Source organism: Artemia franciscana, chromosome 7 (genome assembly GCF_032884065.1).
Source record: "Artemia franciscana chromosome 7, ASM3288406v1, whole genome shotgun sequence".
In the NCBI taxonomy this organism is placed as follows: domain Eukaryota; kingdom Metazoa; phylum Arthropoda; class Branchiopoda; order Anostraca; family Artemiidae; genus Artemia; species Artemia franciscana.
Window position 1 is genome coordinate 20,392,088 of NC_088869.1, and position 25,560 is coordinate 20,417,647.

A 25,560-nucleotide genomic window follows, 5' to 3' on the forward strand; every position below is an offset into this window, starting at 1 on the left:
AAATTTCAAGATGTAAAATCGACATATCCAGGCTTTTTATTTTTATATTTAACTAGCTGAATTTATTAAAAAGTTTTACACTTTGTTAAAATGGCTGAAAATTAAATGGCCGAACGAAAGTGAAACGAATGAAGATTGTTCTCCCTTTTAAAAGATCATCTCTCCAATTAGGTAGGTATTCTTCGTTGTCTATAGAAGTTAAAACGGTTTTAGACGTTCATCGTCTCAGTGCAAAGAAAAATTCTGAAACGCAATCATTGAACTATCATAACTAACTAACCATAAATAGGGCCTAAACTTGATGTGAAAACACTACTGCGAGCCCAGAGTTATTTTGCCAGTTCATAAAGATTATGCATAAAATTTATTTCTATATTTTTTTTTTATAAATGAAAAGGCAGTGTGGTCTAAGAAATTATTATTTTAAGAGTTGAAGTTTTTCTCAAATTATCAAAACAAATCAAAATAATCAAATCTATACTAAAATGGGTTATCATAAAACGTACGTAAGGATATTGCAAAGAGGAATGCAATCTAGAAAAGAACATACCCTGGCAAAGACCACCAGTGGTCGATGGTCATTTTCATAAATGTGATCCTTAATGACCTTTTCATGACCATTCATATAGTCATTTTCAGGCCTCCACGGGGAGCAATATTTTCAGATTTAATACTTAAAAACCTTTTTTTGTGGTTTTAGGTAAGAAATAAATTTTCATAAAGGGTTCTGTAAATATGCTTCGTCAGTTGGTTCTAAATAAGGCGTGTCTTTTCTGTTAAAGAATAAGGTCACTTCCCACAGCTTAAAAAGTGTCTTTTAAAAAACTTTAGCTGCTACTAAAGTATATTTTGATAGAGGCGTGTACTTCTGTCACTCGAGATTCTTTTTATTTTGTGAGTAAGTTTAGATTATTTCTAAAGTAGGTAAAGTTCTTCAAATACAATTTCAACTGAGGGGGTGGGGGTGATTCAAAGCAATAACAAAAAAGCCGTGATATATCTTAGAAATGATCCGAAACAACCGACTATAGGCGAATCTAGAGCAAATCCTGGGGGGAGGGGCAATATGACAAGGGCACCGATAATTGACCAAATTGACGAATTTATTTAAAAAAAAAAATCTGGGGCAACAGACAAATCTTGGGGGGACCCCCCACCCCTGGATCCACGAGTGTACCAAAGACAAAAAAACAATTTATTTAGGAATATTTAAAGCTTCTGAACATGTGCTTCTTAAGCCTAAGCCTTTCAAGTTTTATGAAGGGTAAATTTTAGATAAGCTTTCCATAATCAAAAAAAGTTATTTCAGCGATCCAGTACAATATTTAAATGGAAAAGAAATGCTTAGCTGATTTTGACCAAAAGTTTTTTTTTGTTAGATCTCAAAATCAGGCCTGAGATCCTGGGATCTTGGGGAATACTCCAAAGAGTGGTTTAATTACAATGGAACTAGGTTTAACATGGAAGACAAATACCTCCCACCCAAGACGAGCTACAAAATCTTCAAACTCTGACGATCCAGCCCCATTGGATAGTATAGAAACTTTATCTTCTTGTCCTTGTGCAACGTAAATAACAGCGATTTTGTGCGTTTCACGACACTTTTGATTGTCCAAATTCCTCAATTCTCTAATTAACTGATCATTTTTTTTAAGAAGCTGAATATGTGGCCGGCTTTCAACATTCAAAAGTCCCAGTTGTGACATAAACATCCGACACATGTGAAAGGGCATATGATTCTCTACAATCTCTGGCTCTTCATGAGGATGGGAAACCATTCTGAAAAAAAAAAGAATAAATAATGACACTTTATTTAATGATAAAAGAATGTAACATGCTAGCCTAATAGTATCAAAATTATTAAGAAAAAAACACCAACGACACAAAAATACGCCCATTACAGTAAAACTCAGGCAATGCCAAAATCACTGTTTAATTTTGGTATGGATTCAACACATTCCAACTGAATGGGAGGGGGGATTAAACTAAGCAAAATTTTTTTAAGAGTCACCATAAAACAAAAAATAGGATATCTTTTTAATTTTAATTTGCGCATTTTCAGGGAGTGGTTGAGACCACCAGAACATGAAGTATGACATTGACATAGTCTACCTCCCATTCGAAAAACAACAAAAACCATTGACACTTCACTTAAAGATTTTTAAAGACTCTGATAACCAAATTTAACAGTATTTTTTAGCAAAAGAAAAAAGGACTAGTAAGCACAGGCAATGTCTCAGTTAGAATTCATTTTTGGTATCGATTCACCGCCTTTCGAAAGAGGGGGCGGGATTAAACTTCACGCAGGGTTTTTATAGTCAAAATGAGACAAAAAATATGATAACATTTTCCAATTTAAATTTTTACACTTCAAGTGAGGGGCTCAACCACCATAACAAGAAATATGAAATTGAAGTAGCATACGTCCCAATATTTTTGACATGTAATTATTAATCTTTCGAATACCACGTCTGATGAAGTTCATTTAAATCATTTAAGTAAAGTGAAAATTCATTTCAAGTAAAAACAAAAATTAAAGTAAAAATTCATTTCAAGCAAAAATAAAAAGTGAATTAAAAATTTATTTTAAGTAAAAATAAAAATAAAAGTAAAAATTAATTTCAAGTAAAAATAAAAGTAAGAATTCATTTCAAGTAAAAATAAAAATTAAAGTAAAAGTTAATTTCAAGTAAAAATAAAAACAAAAGTAAAAATTCGTTTCAAATAAAAATAAAATCCATTTCAAGAAAAAATAAAATTTAAGTAAAAATGTATTTCAAGTAAAAAAAAAATAAAATAAAGTAAAAATTTATTTCAAGTAAAAATAAAAATAGGAGTAAAAATAAAAATAGAAGTAAAAATTCATTTCATCTATAATATAAAAATTAAAGTAAAAAAATCATTTGAAGTAAAAATTAAAATAAAAGTAAAAATTGATTTCATGTAAAAATAAAAATTATAAGTAAAAATTCGAAATCAACATAGCCCATGTGTCAAATCTTAGGTGTGGATCTATTACTCTTTAGGTTGCAATGTCTGATGGCGTATATTTAGACGAAATGAATTTTAAGCAAATAAATGTTAGTTTCTTTGACGTGCATCTACTACTCTTTTGGTTACAAAAACAAATACTAAGTAATAATAATCAATGTATTGAACAATAAAAAGCTATATCAAATTTATACAAAGACCTAAATATTTCTCTATAACAAAAAAAAAAGCAACATCAATCTTCCGATCCGTAGTGACAGCAAAACTCGAAAAATGTCCCAAACACCTGTTTTATTTTCTGAAAAGCTATCAGAAAAAGAGCAATAGAACTGTTAAAAATTAAATAAAGCTTTCGAACACTTTTATAAGACTGTCCGCTGCATTTTGCAAAAAAAATACTGATGGACTTGTTTATAGCATAAATACAATTTTCCTTCAATATCAAATCAAGTCGAAACTACTTTCTTGGCTAATTCAAAAACTCAAATATTTTATAGGAAAAGAAAAATATCGATTTCTTTTGAAAGGAAGATTAAAATGTCTATGCCACGTGCCACGGAAGAAAATGACAGATTATCTAAGATTGTGCTTTTTAGCGATCCATCTTGGACCAAATGAAAAACAGGTCGTCTCCAAATGGGACATGAAGAGGTCATGGGAGGAGAGATCATAAAGAGGTCATTAGACTTCGTCGGAGGAGGTAAAGAGTGAAGCTTTAAATGGATTGGGTTGGAGCAGAGTGCAAAGCTGTTGTGGCTTCAGGTGGCTTGGTACTGCAGGGGATTGTTGGTAATAATAGCAGTAGTTTATATGGCTGGATCCAGGAAATTGCCATAACTAAAATAGTAGTAGTATTAGTATGTATTTCTTCTGGAGCCAGGAAGTTACCATAGCTAAGAACTATGAGCCATAGCTAAACTGAGGAATTGCCATAACTAAAAAAAATCTTATTTAACTTTTAAGTGGAATACCTGTTTAATGGAATACACTAAAATGCCTGTTTTTCTTTTCAGAATCATAAGAAAGGATCCAAAGAACTTTGCGGGAGGAGGTAAAGAGTGAAGCTTTAAATAGATTTGGTTGGAGAAGATTGCAAAGCAGTGTTGGCTTCAGGTGGTTTGGTGTTGCAGGGGAATAATAGCAACAGAAGTTGCAGCATATATGGCTAGAGCCACGAAATGACCATAACCAAAAACAATGAGCGATAACTAAAACTGAGAACATGGCCGTAACTAGAAAAAATCAGATTTAATTTTTAAATTGAAATACCTATCAAACGAAATGCATTAAAATCTTCGTTTTTCTTTTCAGAACAATTTGCGAGAAAGAGAACAATATTCGAAAAAAGTAAAGAAACTTTTTGCACAATTTCATGAAACTCTCTGCTGCGTTTTTTTTTACAGACTTTTTAGGATTCATTTAAGTTATTTTCAAAATATATTTTTTTAAACTGATCTTGACTAATTAAGTTTCTCCATTGACACTAATAAACTGTATTTTCACTAATCAAAACTCTCTGAAATTCCAAGTTTCATTTAAACGATTCTGTAAACATAATTTTAAGTTAATTTGTCTTTTCATCTGAGAATAGATATTTAAAAAATATTTTTCTTTTTTGGATAGTATCGCTTGGAATAACTGTGTTTTATATGATAAAGAAAGGGAGAAACAAGAACCTTTTCATAAAAAATTTATATAATGAACATCTTTTTTTGTAGTTCTTGCCTTCAAAAATTAGGTTAAAAGAAGTCAAGATTTTGTATGAAAAGACTTTGGGATAAAGAAGGAGTGTGCGCAGCTACGCTAGACTCAGGTGACTTGGTTCTGCAGTAAGTTGTTAGTAGTAGCAGCAGTATTATTTATTTAAAAATTACATTATTTTTTTGTAATGTCAAATATCGGTTTTAAAAGACTTAAATGTTACACAATGTTTTTTATACTTAAGAAGGGAACTTACGTTACATCGGATCGAAACTTCTCAATAAAATCATTTTCATGAGTTCTCTCGCTTAGTGAAAACGTTATTGCCTCTTCTTCCATTTCTGTAGTTATGCACGAAGGTGGGGGCCTAGGGCTTGTGAGGTCAGTATCTCCTGTGACTTCCGAACTAGTATATTTTACGTATGATAAAACCTAAAAAGGAAAAAATAATACTAAGTGCAAGTTGAAATAGTTTCAGGCTGAAGAAAAAACTTTCATCCCGTAGATAAAGCTTTAACTATAGATATATACCCAAATATTTTAAAATGTACCCAAAATACCCAAATAAGCTATAGAAGATATTGCGGTCCTATCATGCAAATCTATGTGCACACCACGTATGTACAAAGATATTAACTCTTCAAGAAATGGGAAAACTAATAGCAAAACTTTTCATAGATTATGAATATAGATAATTCGTTGTGAAAATAAGAAACATTCTTTTTTTCAATAATTCAATGTAAAGGTAATAAAAAAAAGGGTACTTGGGTATTATTCAGAACACACTCAATAACTAGGATAGGTTAGGAATCTTCTATCACTATGCGTTCTTTCTCGTAAGAGTATAAAGTCATGTTGTGTCCATTGATGCACTGTTTTGTTGTAGGCAACAGCCCCTTATCCTGGAAAAAAAAAATAATTGCCTTTTTTTGTCTTTGGCAAAGCCCAAATCTTCATTTCAAAGTCAATATTCAGACACTATCTTCTATCACTATGCGTAGCAAACTAAATTGAGTTTTGTCTTTGTGGCCATGAAACCGGTTTTTCTCATAAAATGTACTAGCATCGTAGTTTACTTCACGGAAGAGCCTAACTTCACTTATTATGTTCTGAATAATGCACAAGTACCAAAAAAAGTAACCACTTGTAAGGAATTTCAGACAAGTGCGCTTTTAAATTGATGTTATTCCTTTTTGTGATACCTTTTAAACTAATATCGGGTTTTTATTTTGGGTTGTACCATTCAACACAGCTTGAAAACTACATATGCAAGAAATCATAAACATACTTTGCTTAAAATGTCACGTGCGAAGTGTTGACCGCGGTAGGACGTCATGGAACTTAAATACATTAAAATAGGGAATTTCCCATGAGGCTGCTGTTTCCATATGTCTATTAAAGTTATAAACAGAATCCCTTTTCTAAGTTCTCATTACCTTGACAATCAGGATTACAGCTGAAAGATATATATATATATATATATATACATATATATATATATATATATATATATATATATATATATATATATATATACAAAAAAGGAGAAAAACATGAGGCTAATAATAGGCTTATCCTAGAAACTTCAAGCTTTTTGTGTTCCTTTCCCTTCTTCGAAAAATCAAGGGCAAAACATCAAAATAGATAAATTTGTTTTTCTCTAGCTAATTTCAAATTATAAACAACAGAGAATCCCGTATCAAGGACTGGTTTCTGTGAATAAAACCTCCCATGAGTTAAGAGTCAATACTTTCATAGGAAAATTATTTCTAACTTGTAACCCGCTGATTTATCCCTACCTATGAGAGGAGTAGAAAGGGGTTCTAAAATTCTGGTCTAACTCAAGAGATGGCTATTTCTACCACAAACTAAATTGAAGCTGAGAATAAATGCCATAGTCACATATCCAACATATATTTAAGTCTGTATCTGACATGACATCTGTGGGACAATGGTCCATAAATTCTTGTCATTTGATCATTTAGCAAAAGGCATTTTGTGATCTCAATTAAACTACGCGGAAGATAATGTCAATTGTCCTAATAGGCCATTTAGGTGTTCCAACTGCACCTCTTGGGTGTCTGGCTTCTCGTTACAATCTCAGTATGAGCAAGGGATGGGAGTCCCTAAATGCTTGTCATTAGTGCTTCCGACAGAATTTAACGTCGGATCCTAAACAAACCAGAAAAAATGTAAGAGCCAGTGTCCTAGTTTTGGTGAATGGGCGCAATTCCAACCACAATAAATTGGAGGGAATCCTTAAATTTTTTAATCAGGACCTTTGCCTGAATAAGCTGTCAGATCATAACCAAACTTAGTAAAAATCAACTTAGGCCCTAGTTTCGCCTTTTGGGGTTCCGTAACTGAAAATAACTATGTGGGAAAGGGGAATGATATTTAATAGAATGTCTAACGACGTAAATAACAATTAACGTGAAGTAATAGCTTGTGCTGTACTACTACTAATACCACTAACAACTCACCGTAGCACCAAACCACCTGAGGCCAACACAGTTAGGCACGCTCCTCCTCCATCCTAGTCTAATCAAACCCCCCTCTTTACACCCTCCCAGGAAGTTCGTATTTCTTTTAAATCTTTTTATATGACATCCTCCCGCCCTAGAGAAGACGACCTGCTTTCGAGCAGTTTATTTACAAGGCGGTATAGCGGAATTCATTCAAAGAAGTCTGTTCAACAGCTACAATTATGGTCTTGGGTGTCTTCACTTTACAGGACATTTTATGTGGAGCATAATTTTGTAATTCATTCCACATTCATACGATAAGAATAGACTATTGAATCTCAAATAAATATGGTCAAATTAGCAATAACAACATTTGATACGTTTTTAAAGGGTTAGAGTCCAATCAAATAGAAATTTTCGCTTATGTTGCTCATATATAAACAATGGTTCATATATAAACAAATATAAACAATGGTTCACAGTTGCTGCAATACTTCACGACACATCGCCATCAAATGCCCAGGTTCGTTCTGCTTTGTTTACTGAAACTTAGCTGCTCTAATATTAAGACAAAAGGAAGAACTTGATGTTCCTCCCCCCCTTAGATGGTGTTTCTGTTCTCTGACTATAGTTAGTGTTCGGTCAAAAAATGCATGTGGAAAACCCAAGTTGTCTCTTGCAACACACTCCCCTTCAAAGTCACTTACTAGTTACTTTCGATCTCATATTTAAATCACCATATTTAAAAAATCTCCGTAGAATTCAACCTTTTCAGTAATTCTTTCAGTAATCTTTCAACCTTTTCGTAATTCAGCCTTTTCTTGCAATCTTCCTTAGCTCAATCGGGTGTATCCTGCTTCTCTTTTTCTCACTAACTGAATATTTAACAGACTTGTCATAGATTTTGATACATCCTGGTCAGAACTCAGGATGTCCAAACCCCATAAACTACTCTTTAATAATACCACATATACTGAGTGGGGCTAAATTTGTAAAATCATAAGGAAAGGCATTTGACACTATATCAAAGCAGTGTATCTTTTCCGAAATATTTCGTACATAAAAAGATCAATAGAAAACAAAATGGCAATATAAGAAGAATATTGCAGTCCTGTAGTGGCGCAGTGGGATTGATCTTCGATTGGTAACACGGGACGGCAAGTTCGGTCTCAGCCACAAAAATAAGCCACTGGGCCCCGGATTGGGTTCTAGTGATGCGTATATTTACAAAAATGTTTCCTACGCATAAAAGGTCGATAGAAAAAAATTACAATACAAGAAGAATAATATAATACTGCACTGGCGCAGTGGTATTGATCCCTGCTAGGTAATACTGAACAGTGAATTCGATCTCAGGAGCAGCAACACGCCGTAGGGCCCAGGATCGGGTTCCGACAATGTGACTATTTGCGCCTGCTTAATAATCCGAAAAAGAAGAAGAAAAAAAAAAGAAAGAAGAATAAATAAATAGATATACTAAGTCTTACGTCATGGAGATTATCCATATCCTGCTCCGTGTTTACCCAGCTAGGTAATTCCCCTGATGGCCGGTGTCTGACGGTGTTGTGAGGTGCAACCAAAAATCTTTCATTGATCATTGAACTAGACATTAAAAATGTGTCTTCACGCTTGCCAGGTACGGATAAAAGAAGAGAATCTTCGTCATTTGACGTATCTATGAAAAAAAAAAGAAAAAAAAGAAGAAAAAAAAAAAATGAATACACAAATTTGAAACTCTATATTTCCACGAAAACAATTTTTCTTTCTCCATCTCAAAATAAATTTCTTCGACAGAATTATTCTTACCTGTAAATCCAAAAATATGACTAATATTTTAATATGAAACTCATCCGGATTTTGACTAGCCGTATAAAACGAATATTACAGTAAAATAAAGAAGTTACTTACTATTTAACATGACATACACCAAACGTTCGCAACGTGTAGGTAAACGTTTTGTAATATCATGTGTACAAACGTTTAATAGCAATGATTTTAGGCAATTTTTTGGGCTTGCTTACGAGTTGAAAAAAGTAATTTTGCGTTCAACATGTTATTAACCATTTCAGGATGTTTTTTAAAAGGAATTTTTTTTTACAAAACATACTCGTTAAAAATGCACTTTTTTATTATTTGTACACTATTACACTTTAATATACTAAAAAGATACTTAAAAAAACCGATAATATCATTGCAATTAGAAACTTTTTTTTTGTATAGCTCTGCTTCTCCATAAAGTTCAGCATCTACATCTCCGTTTTTTTTCTTTCGTTTTAACCTCTTCGTAAAGTTTAAACTTCTCCATGAAATGCATTTTTTTGCCTTTAAAATATTGGCTTAAATTTACAAAAACATCGCGTTAATACCATATATTTTGCAATTCTGAGATGAGTAGCCGATTTTGTGTGTACAATTTTGAGCAAAATTCCATAAAAAAAACACTAATCAAGTAAAAATCCTAGTTATTATTCTCAAGTTTAGCAAACAAGAATACAACAGAAACGGGATCAAAAGAATTTTCAGAAATCCTAAACACCTTTAATGACAGCTATACTGCTTGTGTTTCTATAATTATTAATTATATATATATATATATAATTATTAATTATATATATATATATATTATTAATTATATATATGTGTTATCTATAATTATTAATTATAGCATTTTTACAATACTTCTGGTCAGTAACAGAATGATTCAACTTCAAAAAGCCTAAATTATTATTTCCTCAATATCATTTCATTTCCTCATATCATTTATTTCATATTTTATTTTTAAATTTCATTGAATGCTCATATCATTTATTTCATATTTTATTTTTAAATTTTTAAAATTTTATTTCATATCATATTTTTATTTCCTCATATCATTTCCTCAACTATTTGCAGGGTTAACTTTTAAAGGATTCCAACTTTGGTTACAGCTTTTGTTTCTAATTTTATAAAACATCAATAAGATATTTTCTTTTTTTTTGCGAACACACGAGAAATCTGAGTTGTGAAAATCGGTCCAAATATCAGCCCTCTTTTTTTGTCAGCCCTCCCCCCTCCCCCGGACACAGATTCATGGGTATGACCTTGGGCTCATTCCTATTAGATTTTCTTTAAGTAATGAGATAAGACACTAAAGTTATCTCTCTCTTTCACACACAAACAATATATATATATATATATATATATATATATATATATATATATATATATATATATATATATATATATATATATATATATATATATATATATATATATATATATATATATATATATATAATATATATATATATATATATAAACAAAAAAAGGTATATTTACCAGGAGTTTCTTCAGAATTATCACACATGGAGGTATCGTTGTACAAAATTGCAGAATCCCAGCAATGCTTGCCGTTAAGATCTCGAACAATAATTCTAACTTCACTCTTGTCCGTAAGAAGACCAAAGGGAACACCACCTCCTGGGCCTAAGAGGGTTGGCAACTCAACAAAAGATAATAACTTTGTCCCATTCAAAACAAATATTTGCACATTATGCAAATTAAAGGCTGAATTCGAATGATCAAGACTGGCCAAATCATCACCTTCCGATACCATCGATGTGTGTCTCGCTGGATCTGAACCCAAAGGATAGTGACCAAGTTGGTTTAAAAGATGATCCATAACCTGGTGATTCAAAACTGTATTAGAAAATTAATGTTTCCAAGACGAAAATTACAAGTTTTTTAGATATGTATTACACAGAGAAAAGCAGAAAAAACTGAAGGAAATAACGAACTGTAAAGTCAAAAACTGTATAGAGCTAAGCAACTGTACGTTTGAAGAGTATGTGTTTTTTATTACTCCACTCTAGAAACTTTTTTTGCAACAGAAAAAAAGAAATAAGGTTAAGAAAAAAAATCAGGGTTAAAACAAAATTAATATTAAAAAAAGAAATCAGGGTTCGATTTTACCGGAATATACAAAGTATTCCTCTATGGTTCTATAATTCGCAAGTTAGCGAAAAATACATGCTTTTGGCATATATTAAAATATGGAAGAATTATCGAATCGATTTAAAGACTGGTAGATTTTTCAAGATCTAAGGAGGGAGGAGGGGGATAATTTTGTTGTTTTTTTCATTAAAAAACAAATAAATAAACGTTCTTTTTTTCATAAAATAACAAATAAACAAGTCATTTTCAATGAGAATACCAAAAAAGTATATTTCAAAATCTCGACAGGAGAAGGGTCATTTTTAGGGGGGGGGGCAGTGCTCCTGTATAGGCCTAGCTGATTAGTCCTGAAGTAAATTAAAACTAGCTCCGACAGCTGATCCGTAGTCGTCAGCTAATCTTGCAGTGCACGTGAGGGGCTGACAATCGCGTGTCACTTGTTGCAAGTAGTGTTCTTCTATGGTACGCATAATTCGTTTGTCACTATTGTAGAAACATTAATTTAATTTAATGCAATACCATGTTTTTGACATATATGGGATGATGGAAGAACCGTCGGGTAAATTTAAATACCGGTGTAAGGAAATCTCAGATTTTCCCCTTAACCCACTGATACATGCGGTAAAGTAGACAGGTAGTCTTCAGCATTTGATCAGTGGTTTAAGTTTTTTTTTTTTTTTTTTTTTTTTTTTTTTTTTTTTTTTTTTTTTTTTTTTTTTTTTTTTTTTTTTTTTTTTTTTACTATTTTGGAAGTTCTTTAATTGTATAATCGATGATTTTCGAGTTTGTTTTTCTTTCCCCTTTCTTTAATCGTCTAGCTTATTATTGTAATGTAGTGAAAAGGGGCGAAAATAAATTTTATTAGCAAACAAGTCGTGGCAACGAACTGTAAGTAAGGAGCGACCTGGCTCAATAGTAATTGCAACTCTTAAAAATGAAATTTTGATACCAATAGATATACCAAAAGAATTAACTTTTTAAGATGATTTCAAATATATACATAAGTTTCATTAACTTTAGTCTTACCCATAAATGGTTATGAACCAGAGAAAATTTGCACGACTTTCGAAAGAACTTAGGAGCATCCCATGAAAGTCATAGAATCTTCATAAAAATCACACAATCAGATTCAGCATATCAGAGAACCCTGCTATAGAGGTTTCGAGCTTCTATCTTCCAATGTTTATATTTTTTGCAAAGCAGAAAGGTCACGGATGCGTGTTTATTTTTTTTTCAGGGGTGATCTTATCGACCCAGTGATCCTAGAACATCAGGGAGGGCTCATTCGTACAGAAATTGAAAGTTCTAGTGCCCTTTATAGTGACCAAAAAATTAACCCTCCCAGGCCCATCTTTTCTCAAAATCGGCCGATCAAAATTTTGTGATAGCCATTTTATTCAGTCTGGTTGAAAGGCCGAATAACTATCCTTTTGAAGATATCATGAACTCCCACATCCCCTGGGAAAAGGTCTTTCATTTATATAATTTGCCCATTGTTTACGAATAGTATTTGTTATTGGGAAGCATCCTTACATTTTTTGGGTGGAGGGGGAGGAGAGAATTTTCTGCTGGTGGGATTTTCGACGAGGATAATTTTCCACGAAGAGGGAAGGTTCCAGGGGGTGAATTTTTCAGGGGAAACTTTACAATGAGGAAATTTGCCAGAATTCCTGTACGAAATTCTTATTATCCCATGCTTTCTCTTTACCTACTCAATTTTACGCATGGAAATGTTAAGGGTAATTATCCGGGAAAGTTTTAACCAAGAATGAATCGTATAGAGAATAAATCCGTTGCGAGAAGGGATTTTTCCGTGGAAGTGTAGCCAGATTTCCTGGCATTATTTAAAAAACAATAAGAAATTAAATTAAAAAACTATTTTTTTCAACTGAAAGTAAAGAGCAATATTAAAACTTAAAACGGGCAGAAATCATTACGTATATGAGGGGGTTGCTCTTCCGCAACACTCTTTACACTAAAGTTTGTATTATGTCCCAATTCTTTAAGAACGACTCCTGAAACACTATATTCGTTTAATTAGAACAATAAGAGATTTTTTTACATGTACAAAAAAAATTAGCGCAAAGAGCGAGGTGTTGGGAAGGAGCAACCTCCTCATATAGGCTACATAATAATTTCTGTTCGGTTTCAGTTTTAAAGTTGCTCCTTACTTTCAGTTGAAAAAGCTTGTTTTCTTATTTAATTACTATTATAGATGACTCAAAATAAAGTGTACACCGGCGAAAGATTCAAGTTATGCAGACTGTTAAACAAAAGGAAAGTTTTGGAAAACCTCCATCTTATACTGGCTGAAAACAAATGTTACTTCCTAAATTCTAATAGTAGTCACCCCCTAAGCTCAACATTGAATAAAATTTTCTTCTTCACATGAAAGTAAGAGGGACTTCAACAATTAAAACGAAGGGAAGGTATACTGCATGTGAGGGAAAACGACCCTAAATCACCCACTCAGGACTAGATTGAATAGGTACGGCCCTCTCTATATATTAAATGTTTCAATAAAATGTACCTGCATAGTAGTTTATGTACGTAAAGCAGTTCACGTATGTAAGGCAAAATGTATAATATAGAACTATATCGATTACATTCTATAAATTTGACATAAAATTTTGCGGGTATCAGTTTTCTATATTATAAAGTGTATATTATATAATAATAAACATTAATAAATTTCATCCAGCAATGAAAACTTAAAACAAATATATTTCTAAGCATTTGAATGACTCATAATGAATCCCTTATCATCAAAAATAATTTGCTTTAAATTTCAAAATCAAATTTTTTTGGTTCACCTTAGTGGTAACTCGTGGACCTTACAAATAGGGGCCTGATTGGGTCCCACCACACCAATCGTACTTTATCCGGCCTTGAGCCCACGCTTTACCCTAAAGCTGAACTTATACTTTATTGATAGGAGGATACTTATATTTGCCTATATTAAACTTTCCTGATGAGAGTTTTGGTATATATCTCGTCACTATTTTAATGTGGTTTAATTAACCAAATGGAAAATTGTGGCACCATCTGTAAAATCACGACAGGAGTTGATAAAACTGCTGCGTTTACTGACCAAGGTCGAAATTTCTGTAGATGACTCTATTGAACAAGACAACGTATTTTACCGACTTCTTTTTTCACCGAATTACCAAAAACATTTGGGGGATTATATTTAATCTAATTTTTTCAAAGCTCTAATTTTTTTTTTATATATTTGGTTTGTTTAGGCATAGCTTCACTCTTTACTTACTGGTGCATACCTTGAATTCGAATTTTTCGTATATACGGCTTTTTTTAAGCTTTCTTTCCGGCTTTATTCTTTTAAGCTATCTTTCCGGCTTTATTTTCGTATATCCGGCTTTCTTTTATATAAAAAAATATTCTCCATTTTTTTCATATTGCCAGTTATTAGATTCGCCTTCCGATATACATGGGTTGATCAAAATTTTCTATGTAAATTAACCACTTCTAGACTGCGCTCGAACATTTAACTTACTTCGTTCCAAACATTTTTAACTGAAGAGTTCATTCTAAGCTTTCAGATTGGTCAATTTACTCAGAATTAGCTGCCACCATTTTCAATCATTTCGCCAGGCAAAAGAACAAACTTACCGATTCTGAGCCGAAACAGAAGTAAATCAAATATTCGCCACACGAAAAACTATTTTCTACAAAGTGAAGTGAAATTTAGCAGGGAAGACAAGCTTTTAAATCAAATTTAGCCAAAGACAGAATTGGCAACGAAAAATAAAGAAGATGAAAAGAGAATTACGTATTACTTACAAACTGTGCTCCCATTTTCACGCTTGTCAAATTATCTTCAGTTTTATGATTACCCCTATTCTTTCGACTGATAGATGCGTTGAGTTTCGTGTGACTTGGCGTCAAAGTAGAAGAATTGCTTCCAGGGTTGTTATCTTCTCGACATGTATCATTTTCGAAACCGTCAAGAGGGACAGTAGGTGGCATTGAGGTAGACGTTGACGGCGATTTCGTAGCTTTAAGCACCTAAGTGATATTGAACAAAAATAAGGTCAAATTATAAAACAAAATAAGGTATTAAAATACAAATTCAGTCACGGAGCCAGGGTATCTCGATTAGTCTTTTTTCCAAAGAATTATACTCAATGGCGTATCCACGATTTTTGTTCGGGAGGGGGTTACAATACAAATTTTCAAACGCATTAAAAATTTGTTTATACGCATTTTTGTCACATTTTTACGAGTCAGACAAAAATTTCGCGGGGATTTAAAGCCCGGTAACCCTCCCTCCTCCTTGGCTACGGCCTTGATTATGCTCTCCCGGCACTTTCCAATTCCTTTTGGTTCAAAGTGTAAACATACAAAGTTTGAAAATTCTGTGTTCATGTGAGGATTTTCTCCTGGGCTTTAAATACTAGAAATTCGGATATTTTTGTTTCCTGAAAAAACGAAAGAAATAACAACCATTTTGACATCGATTTCAAATTTATACACCGGGCATATCACTCACAACAAGTTTATATTCGTCCTTTATTTTCAGGGAAATGTGTCTTCTAGGTAGCAAGGCTATCCATCCCCCTCCTCCTGCCCTTACACTCTCCTTCTAATCATCTTTTTTTTTATTATCTTTTTATTTCTCTAATAAAAACAAAAGCTGATAAGGGCAATACGGTAGTAATCCTAGAAACAGATGATTATGATAGTAAAATAGAAACAATTCCAAAGGATATTTCAACATATGAAAAACTGAACTCAGACCCTACTGAATCGTACGTTGCAAAATTAAGAAAGGACTCAGAAGACCTTAAAACTAATGGAAGCATAACACCATAGATGTATTACAAGTTCTTCCCGAGGGTATCAGTCTGCCCAAGAATATATGGTTTGCCAATAAAATAGGTATTCCTCTAAGACCTATAGTGTCAACAACTAATTTACTAAAGGAAAAAAATCGACAAATGGGCAGCAATGATACATAAACCTTTATTATATCTCCTAAATTCGTATATAAAAACTCAGAATTCTTAAAATATAAACTTATAAATATTGAAATATCAAATGAATATAGGCTGTTTAGTTTTGATATAAAATGAATGTATACGCCTTTGATAATGATTATACTTTACACCTTTAATGATTATACTATTATACAACAAGAATAAAAGATTATACCTTTTGATAAATCTTTCAGTATTTTGTCCAAAAACTTAATGAACATAAAAATGAGATGAAGAGATATCTGCGGGAATTGAAATGGAAACTATACGAAATTTAGTTAAAATAAGTAGCAGGTATTCTAATGTTTTCAAATTTAGAGTTAACTAGAAAATTTAGAGTTAATTTAGATTAACCATGAAATTAGGGGATTAGCAATTGGAGGGACCTTAAGTCCGCTGTTAGCCAATATTTAGGTAGAATATGTAGAAACTTTAACTATAGAAACATATTTTTTTTAAACTAAATTTTGGGGCAGATATATGGGTGACGTTTTAGTTATTTGAAATTATGGGGAATCACAAATTGAAGGTTTTCTGGAACATTTAAATAATTTAGGAGGGCAGTTAATTTTTACAATTGAAAAAGAAACAGATAATAAGTTACCGTTTCTAGATATTTGGATTCATTGAAACAATAATTAACTAGCTATTTCAATTTACAGTAAATGACTAACAACAACCGTTATTCGTCTTTCGCTTCAAATCACCTGATCAAACAGTTCGTAGTAACGAACTGTAGTAAGGAGCGGCCCGGCTCAATAGTAACCAAAACTCTAAAAAACGGAATTTTGATGCTAAAAGATACATCAAAAGAATCGGAATTTCATGCTGATTTTAAATATATAAGTTTCATCAAATTTAGTCTTTGTCATCAAAAGTTATGAGCCTGAGAAAATTGAGGAGCGACAACAGGGGGCCTAGGTGCCCTCCAATTTTTTTGGTTACTTAAAAAGGGCACTAGAACTTTTCGTTTCCGTTAGGATGAGCCCTCTTGTGACATTCTAGGACAACTTGGTCGATACGATGACCCTGATACCTATTTTCCTCTGACACTGAGGAGCGACATTAAAACGAACAGAAATTACTCCGTATATGAAATGGATCGTCCACTCCGCAATCCCTCGCTCTTTACGCTAAAGTTTGACTCTTGTCCACAGTTCTACTTTTTAAAACAATTAAAACTTTAGCGTAAAGAGCGAGGTTTTGCTGAGGGGACAACCCATTTCATATACGGAGTAATTTCTGTTCGTTTTAAGTTTTAATGTCGCTCCTTACTTTCAGTTAAAAAAACTAGTTTTTTTTTTTAATTTAATCCAAGTAAAAAAGGGTGTAGTTATTTCTTTATCTGATTGGGTACTACAATTAGCATCACAAGAATCCATTAGTAGTGAAATTGTTTTTTATTAAGGGTATCCTAACAGGTAATGGATATCCCAAAAATATGATTTCTCAGATAATTGAAAAAAAGCTAATAGAACCTGTTATGCTAGAAGGAGAGGGGTCAACTCCACAAAAAAATTACATAACTTTGCCTTTTATCCTAATGTTGTCACAGAAATTAAGAAGAGAACTAAAAAAAAAACATAATATAAAAACAGCATTTAAATCAGGACAAACTATAAGCTCTTTGCTAAATTATGGAAAAGACAAGGTCCCAAGAAAGATACAAAGGGGAGTATACAAAATTCCATGCTCTTGTGGTAAATTTTATTTGGAAAGAACAAAGCAGTATTTAGAAAATAGATTACGGCAATACAAAATGCCATAGATTGCACGCTTAAACATAATCAAAAACTGGAAACGTTTGAATCAGCAGTTGCAAAACACATTTTGACTTTCCTCCTCGCGATATTCTATTTGATCAAACTAAAATTGCAGATACGCCTGTAGGACTTATGCAAAGTTTCAGAGAAATTACAGAAATACAAAATATTATCTATGGGGGTATTAGCATTAATAGGGATGAAGGGGATTTTAGGATAAACTCAATTTATAATAGTTTAATTAAGGAGCAGGTAAAACCGTCAACCAGTAGTGATTTACATACTTGTCCTGGAACAAGACACCTTGCAAACATAAGTCAGAATGAGGTCAAAGCTGGATAAAGTCAACGAATTGCAGCTAAACTAGGAAACAAAACAAATCCACTTAATTTATAATTAATGAATTTGTTTATTAACCTGTGAGAATTGGTTAGGGGTGATGGACCTGGGGTTTGGTGACCTTTTTTTTGTCCAAGTAAATATAGTCTTCACTTTTAATAGATTCCCATGTATACACTGAATCTTCCGAGGAGAGTTTCAGTTTCACTATTGACATTCGCTTTGGATTTATTCTCATGTTGCAACATCAGTGCCGGAAGTTTGTTTTTAATGTGAGTTATTCTTATTATTTTTTTTCGCGTGTTTAGTTATCGATTTTTTGTGCGATATTTTAAAAACAATCTTTTTTGTTTTTTCGTTCTTTTTCTCGTTGAGAGAGGCTCCCGGACGTGGGGCCAAAATATATGGAACTTATCTTTTTTAATTAAAGTGTTGTTTTGTTTTTGTTTTTTGTTCATTGCTTTATTGAAATTAGAGCCCTTTTTTTGTTTCTTTTTTCGTAAATGGAAAAGCAGTTTTGTCTAAAAAATTATTTTCTTTAATAGTCTTTATAATTAAAGGATATTAGTTTTTTCTAATCATTAAAAATAAAGCAAAGAAAAGTCGACATTCAACTGTCACTAACAAAATTTCCCACTGTCAAAGAAGCTGGTAAAGATGTTAAATGCTATCATATTGTATTCTCACTGTAGTTGGTTAACATCTAAAAGTCAGCTGTGTCTGAATAATCCACATAAGAAACTCATTCACTATTGCAACTCAGTTACAGAATAAGCTTATTGTTGAAAGCAACTCGTAATTTTAATTTTGTGAAGCATTGAACAGTGAAATGGCTAGCGCGTTTGAGCTTGTTATGAATTCTATCAAACGCAATACACGAGCAATAGGCGTTTGAATTTGGAGTTTGAATATGACTTTGACATAGATACTGCTTGTGTAACTAAATATAATGCTTTAAGAAGACACAGTTGATGAGTGGAAAATGAACTAAAAGACAGAAAAACCAGTCAAATTGCACTGGAAAAACGGAGAAAAGGGAAGATTAACAGCTTCGATCAGAAACTATTACAAATTTAAGAAAGGAAAAGCAGTACTGTGTCAAAATATAGACATAAAATAGGACCAGATAACACTGAACAAAAAGCACCATACACCAAAAGACGCCACAGATCTCTCACGGAGCTGGGCAGATCGCCAGAAATACAGATAGAAAAAAGAACTTTGTGAAAACCCTCAGAAATAAAATTAAAGCACTCGAAAAAGAAAACAATTATGTAGGAAATAATCCGCTTTAAATCCCTAATTCAAAGTTGAATCAGCATCTTGAACATATTTTTGGAAATTCCATGCCTTGATGGCCTAAATTTTCGTCAAAATCATTGAAATTTACAGTATTTCGGTTTAAAAAGAAGGAGCAAAATTCATCACCTCTGGAACAATGACATTTTTTTTTACTTTTTATTGTTCTAGGTCCAATAAAAATACGAAAATAATAAAACATCTTTATGATACTTAGATATTCTCTAGATTTCCTTTCTCCTTTGTATGTAGTGTAGTGAAGAATAGTTTTAGTGGAGTTTCCCAAGGCAGCTGCATTAGATCAATTTTATTCTGCATATAAATTAATGATTTGACTCAGGTAATTCGACGTAGATGTAGTTTCTAGCTACATGTTCCTATGTATCAATGTATATTATTAATCCTATTTATGTTCCTAGTTAATGTGGTTCTTCTACAGGGAGACTTAAATGCATTGGTTAATAACAAGGGGAGATATCAGGTGGTAAATTATGCATCAAGATCAGTAGCATGCCAGAATAACATTGGTGATGTAGAGGTATGCTCTCCTGATTTTATCAGAGATCTCGACGTTATTTTCGATAAGTTGGATACAATAGCAATCACCAGTAAAGTCTTATATTACTTAAACGCTTGTCAGGTAAAATAGGCGTTTTCAAGTGATAGTTAGTCACTATCTCTTAGACACTAATTCTAATTAGTTACTAAAATGATAACTAGCAACTAATGCTTGTTCATCTTCAGCCATTGTTACGTTTTCGTTAGTTAGATACGAACTTAATGTCTGTCAACAAAGAAGAGTTACAACCAGCAAGCTCGAGGCCAGATATATTTGTGCATACTAATTTAGAGAATTAATTTACATTAATTTTATTAAAAAAACCCGAAAGAAACTCCTATATTCTTAATAGAAGCCCTTTGAAATGGATTAAAAACGATTCATTATTTCTTGATTCTTTATAATGGTAACCATCAATTTAAGCAACGATAAGTCTAATATGGTTCATTTTAAAACGTAGCAGATATTGCATACTTGCTGGATAATCTTTTATTTTCCAAAGAAAATTCCCTCTACTTGCCAAAGATGACCAGCCATACTAATTGTCTTAAAATGTCTCAATACATACCCACTTGGGACAAAACAGCTGCGTATACACCTCCTAAGCCGACCTATTCTCGAAAACGATTTCTTGAAAAAGAATTAGAAAATACTTTTTAACTTATACCCCAGTGCATAAATGACTCCACTTTGAACCCTAAATATCCTCTTATGAAATCATTCCCTTCCCAAAAAGTCGGACTTATTTTCAATCAGATATACTGATTGGCACAAACCACTTTGCAACCACCTTTTCTATAAATTTAGAAAATATCCATTTTTTACGACCATTCACCTGAAATCTTAGAAACATAGTCAAAGCAATAGCAAAAGCGAGGTGGAATGCTGGCCGTCAGCTTCTAATCGATCACACGCGTCTTTGATATATCACTCGATAGTCTAACATGGATGCTTCAGGTATATGTTTCCTCCGAATAAGTGATTTTGCGAAAAGCCAGCAGGAGTAACTTGCACCAAAAGGAGGAGTTGTTTTATTACTGGATTCACAATTTTCAGGCCTATCCATTCACCAATCCATACCTTTGATATTACTTAGACTTTTCCTCAGAGAAGGATCTAAACCTGCTAAAAAATCGAAAATTTTTCCCTTTTTTAAATAATTTTCCACCAATTTTTAATGTGTTTTGTACCCAAAAATTCCTGTACACCATATTTCAAAATTTAATTTGGTAGATGGATAGAACCGGATCTTAGTGGTCGCAATTTTTTTTTCTTTTGTTGATGTACTAGGAACGAAAGGAGAGCAGGAAAATAACATACCACTAATTCCATAGGGAACATAAATCTTAAATAAAATCAGTTTCCTAGTTGCTTATGAGGTACATATCCTTGATCTCATATAAAATCGCTTAGCTGTGTTAAAAAAAGAAAATTAAAAAACATAAATAAATAGTTGTATTTTAGTAACTACATGACTATTTGGAGCATAATAATAAATTTTATTTTGAAATATTGCTATCAGATATTTGGATATATACAAAAAGTGTAAAATCCTGTCACCTTTCTCCTTCAATCCTTATGTCTTACCACCCTAAAAGACAAGAGTGCATTAGCCTGCTTTTTACCAAATCCCTCATCACTAGCATCCATGACTAACAAATTCTACCGAAGTTTCTATGTCCCATCAAAACCTCCCGTTTAGCTTTTGTTAATTTATAATAGTCTAGTTACATATTATGCAGGTCTCTAAGAACTCTTAGAAACATCAGGGGTTAAACCATTCATACACTGAAACACAAATACTGCAGCTTGGTAATATCTTATCTGACCTACATTGAGGAGCTTCAGGGACATAAAACAAGCACAGGTGTCATGCACATCCTGGACATACCTACCGATTGTATACTACCAATACTACCTAATAACCAATACTACCAATACTACCCAATACTACCAATACTACCTAAGGTAATAATATACATTAGACTTTGAATACTATACTCTACTAGCAGTATTAGAGTAAATATGATATGGCACTTTGATAAAATGGTATATACAAAAATATGAGGTATGATATTTATGGCTAGTATATGGCTTGCCACTGAATTATATTACATTGTTAGTTATGATTCAGAAAACTATTGATATTTCTAACTTCAAGCTATACTAAGTTACATTTGTTACTTTTCTGCAAATAACTAAAAGGGAGATTATCAAAGCATAATTTATAATACAATATAACATATATTTAATATTGAAAGCTACACTGATGGCAGTGATCGAGCGTGGTTTTGTAACGTGGGCGCTCTGTTAGATGGAAGATCTGTATTTCAAACATTAAGCCGTACGAAAAATGCGGCTCTATCTCGCTTTCTAAAGAGATAATAAAGGAAAGGTTGAGATGTTTAGGACACGTTTTGCGGATGAAGGTATGACAGATTGCCAAAGATCGTCCTTTTTGGTCATCCTTCTATGGCCAAATCAGAAGCAATTTGTCCCCGAATATGGCGGGGAAAGGTTGCAGAAAATTCCCCAACTATATCACTTACTCGACTGTTCGGGCCTTTACAGAGATTTAGCAAAATTTCATCCTTGATCACAGAACATCGTAAAACAAACAACATGCAATTATTACTGCGTCTTTTTCTGAATTTTCACGAAACAATTTCTGAGACAACACTGGCAAAAAATGACAAAGTGAGAAAACATAGTCCAACAAAGAAAAAAAGGTTAATCACAGGCAGTGGAAAAAGTAAAAATAGCATTCAAAGAAGCCCTGCACAGAAAAAATCCCCAACAGAAATATTAATCTACCATTCAACATTGAGTCCTTTATTCAGTTGTCTTTATAACGCTGCTTAAGAGAATGGGCCTCTTCTATTTTAATTCATGTTTTGTTAAGATTGTCTTTTTATTGTCCTGTAGACTTTTTCTTCTAAATTTCCAAGTTTTCTTCCTACACGGAGGATAGCTGTGCGGAGGTCTCGACCGAAATCTTCGTATTTTTCTCTTTTTTCCCTGGCTGTGATTTACCTAGTTTTTTCGCGATGTCCAGTGTTTTTTCATTTCGATAATTTTCGTTTTATACCACTTACCACTTTTTTTTCCGACCCACTTTAAGCTCTATATTTATATTCTTCTTTTTTATACTATTTGATACAACATGCCAAGTTGGGTTTATTAGCTTACGTTGGTTGTTTGTCAACAAAGCACTACCTTTTCTAACAAAAACTTATTTTCACCCCTCCGCCCGCACTATAGCCTTTTCACTTTTAAATATTGACTAGTATCTACCCCTTTACGACTATGTCTCCATAAGCCTGAAAAAAGGGAGTATTCTAATGTCTCCTAAGAACTATTGCTATGTCACTTTTGCCCCATTAATTTTGATTCAAAAGTAAAAGTTAAAAATGATCAAACAGTTCGTGGTAACGAACTGTAGTAAGGAGCGACCCGACTCAATAGTAACCAAAACTCTAAAAATGGAATTTTTTTATACCAATAGCTACATAAAAAAATCGCATTTTAATGCTGACTTCAAATATATAACTTTCATCAAGATTAGTCTGACCTATCAAAAGTTACGAGCCTGAGAAAATTTGCCTCATTTTAGAAAATAGGGGAAAACACCCCCTAAAAGTCATACAATCTTAACGAAAATCACACCATCAGATTTAGCGTATCAGAGAACCTTGTTGTAGAAGTTTCAAACTCCTATCTACAAAAATGTGGAATTTCGCATTTTTTGCCAGAAGACAAATCACGGATGCGTGTTTATTTGTTTTTTTGTTTGTTTTTTTTTTTTTCCAGGGGTGATCGTATCGACCCAGTCGTCCTAGAATGTCGTGGGAGGGCTCATTCTAACGGAAATTCTAGTGCCCTTTTTAAGTTACCAAAAAAATTGGAGGGCACCTAGGCCCCCTCCCACGCTCATTTCTTCCCAAAAGTCACCGGATCAAAATTCTGAGATAGCCATTTTATTCATCATAGTAAAAAAAAACTAATAACTATGTCTTTGGGTCGACTTACTACCCCGCAGTCTCCCTGGGAGGGGTTGCAAGTTACAAACTTTGACCTGTGTTTACATATAGTAATGGTTACTGGGAAGTGAACGGACGTTTTCAGGGGATTTTTTTTTGGTTTGGGAGGGAGAGTTGAGGTAAGGGGGGGAGGGGTTACGCGGGAGGATCTTTCCATGGAAAAACTTCTCATTGAGGAAGAGACTTTCAATGAAGGAGGCGCAGAATTTTTTTGCATTATTTAAAAAAACAAGGAAAAAATAAATATGAGAAGTTTTTCTACTGAAAGTGAGGAGCAGCATTAAAACTTAAAACGAGGAGAAATTATTGCGCATATGAAGGGTTTACCTCCTCGTAATACCTCGCTCTTTACGCGAAAGTATTTTTAGTAATTTCAACTATTGATTCTACGGCCTTTGTGATTCAAGGGTCATTCTTAAGGAATTGGGACAGAATTTAAGCTTTAGTGTAAAGAGCGAGGTATCGACGAGGGGTGAACTCCCTCACACACGCAATAAAAATATACGAATATAGAAGTTCGGTACGCAAGTTAATTCGTAAATTACGTATATTTTTTACTAATGAAAATGTTTGTAAAACAATTAAAAGTTCTAGTTGCCTTTTTAAGTAATCAAAAAATTAGAGGACAGCTAGGCTTCCTCCCTCTCTCCTTTTTTCTCAAAATCTTACGATTAAAACTATGAGAAAGCCATTTAGCCAAAAAGAAAATTAATATGCAAATTTCGTTTTCATTATTTATGTGCGGAGAGCCAAGATCAAAACATGCATGAATTAAAGAACGTCCAGAAATTAAATAAAAAAACAAGTTTTTTTAAATGAAAGTAAGGAGCGACATTAAAACTTAAAACAAACAGAAATTACTCCGTATATGAAAGGGGCTTTTCTTCCTCAACGCCCCGCTCTTTACGCTAAAGTTTTTTCCTTTTTTAAAAAGTAGAGCTAAGAGAAAGAGTCAAACTTTAGCGTACAGAGGGAGGCGCTGAGGAAGAAAAGCCCCTTTCATATACGGAGTAATTTCTGTACGTTTTAAGTTTTAATGTCGCTCCTTACTTTCATTTAAAAAAACTTGTTTTTTTTATTTAATAAAAAGTAAGAATTAAAATCATTTGTCCTTTCCTAGTGAGTTCATACATGAAAGTAAAGTCTTTTAGAATATCCTCTTTTTTACTAAAAGTTCAGAATTAGTACCAAAATAAAGAGCAAGAAATAGTTTCTTATCTTGATTAAATCTTGATAATTTCTTATCTTCATATAAAATATAAAAGCAAAATAATGTTAAAACAAAAGATAATCAATAAGTAAATTGTACATGGGTTATCAAAAATAACCATGATTTAACAGAATATTTAGGCTTATGATGTTTTAACTTTATATTTTCATTGAATCAAATAATAATATCGCGTTCCCACCTTAGTTTTTGATACTTTCCATTTAAAAATTACTGGTGTTCACCCCCTTTGTTTCAAATTTTCG

The 25,560-nt window shown here is 32.8% G+C and overlaps 1 protein-coding gene across 1 annotated transcript in view; it reads right to left on the reverse strand.

Annotated features, from left to right (window-relative positions):
- The window catches only part of LOC136028964 (ral GTPase-activating protein subunit alpha-1-like), a gene marked incomplete at its 5' end in the record, with an annotated part of 66,556 nt that overhangs the window by 17,749 nt on the left and 23,247 nt on the right, over window positions 1–25,560 (reverse strand). Inside the window, 5 exon segments of the mRNA XM_065706962.1 lie at window positions 1,476–1,779; window positions 4,949–5,124; window positions 8,645–8,832; window positions 10,476–10,821; window positions 14,892–15,116. Of these exon segments, the coding sequence (XP_065563034.1) occupies window positions 1,476–1,779; window positions 4,949–5,124; window positions 8,645–8,832; window positions 10,476–10,821; window positions 14,892–15,116 (1,239 nt within the window).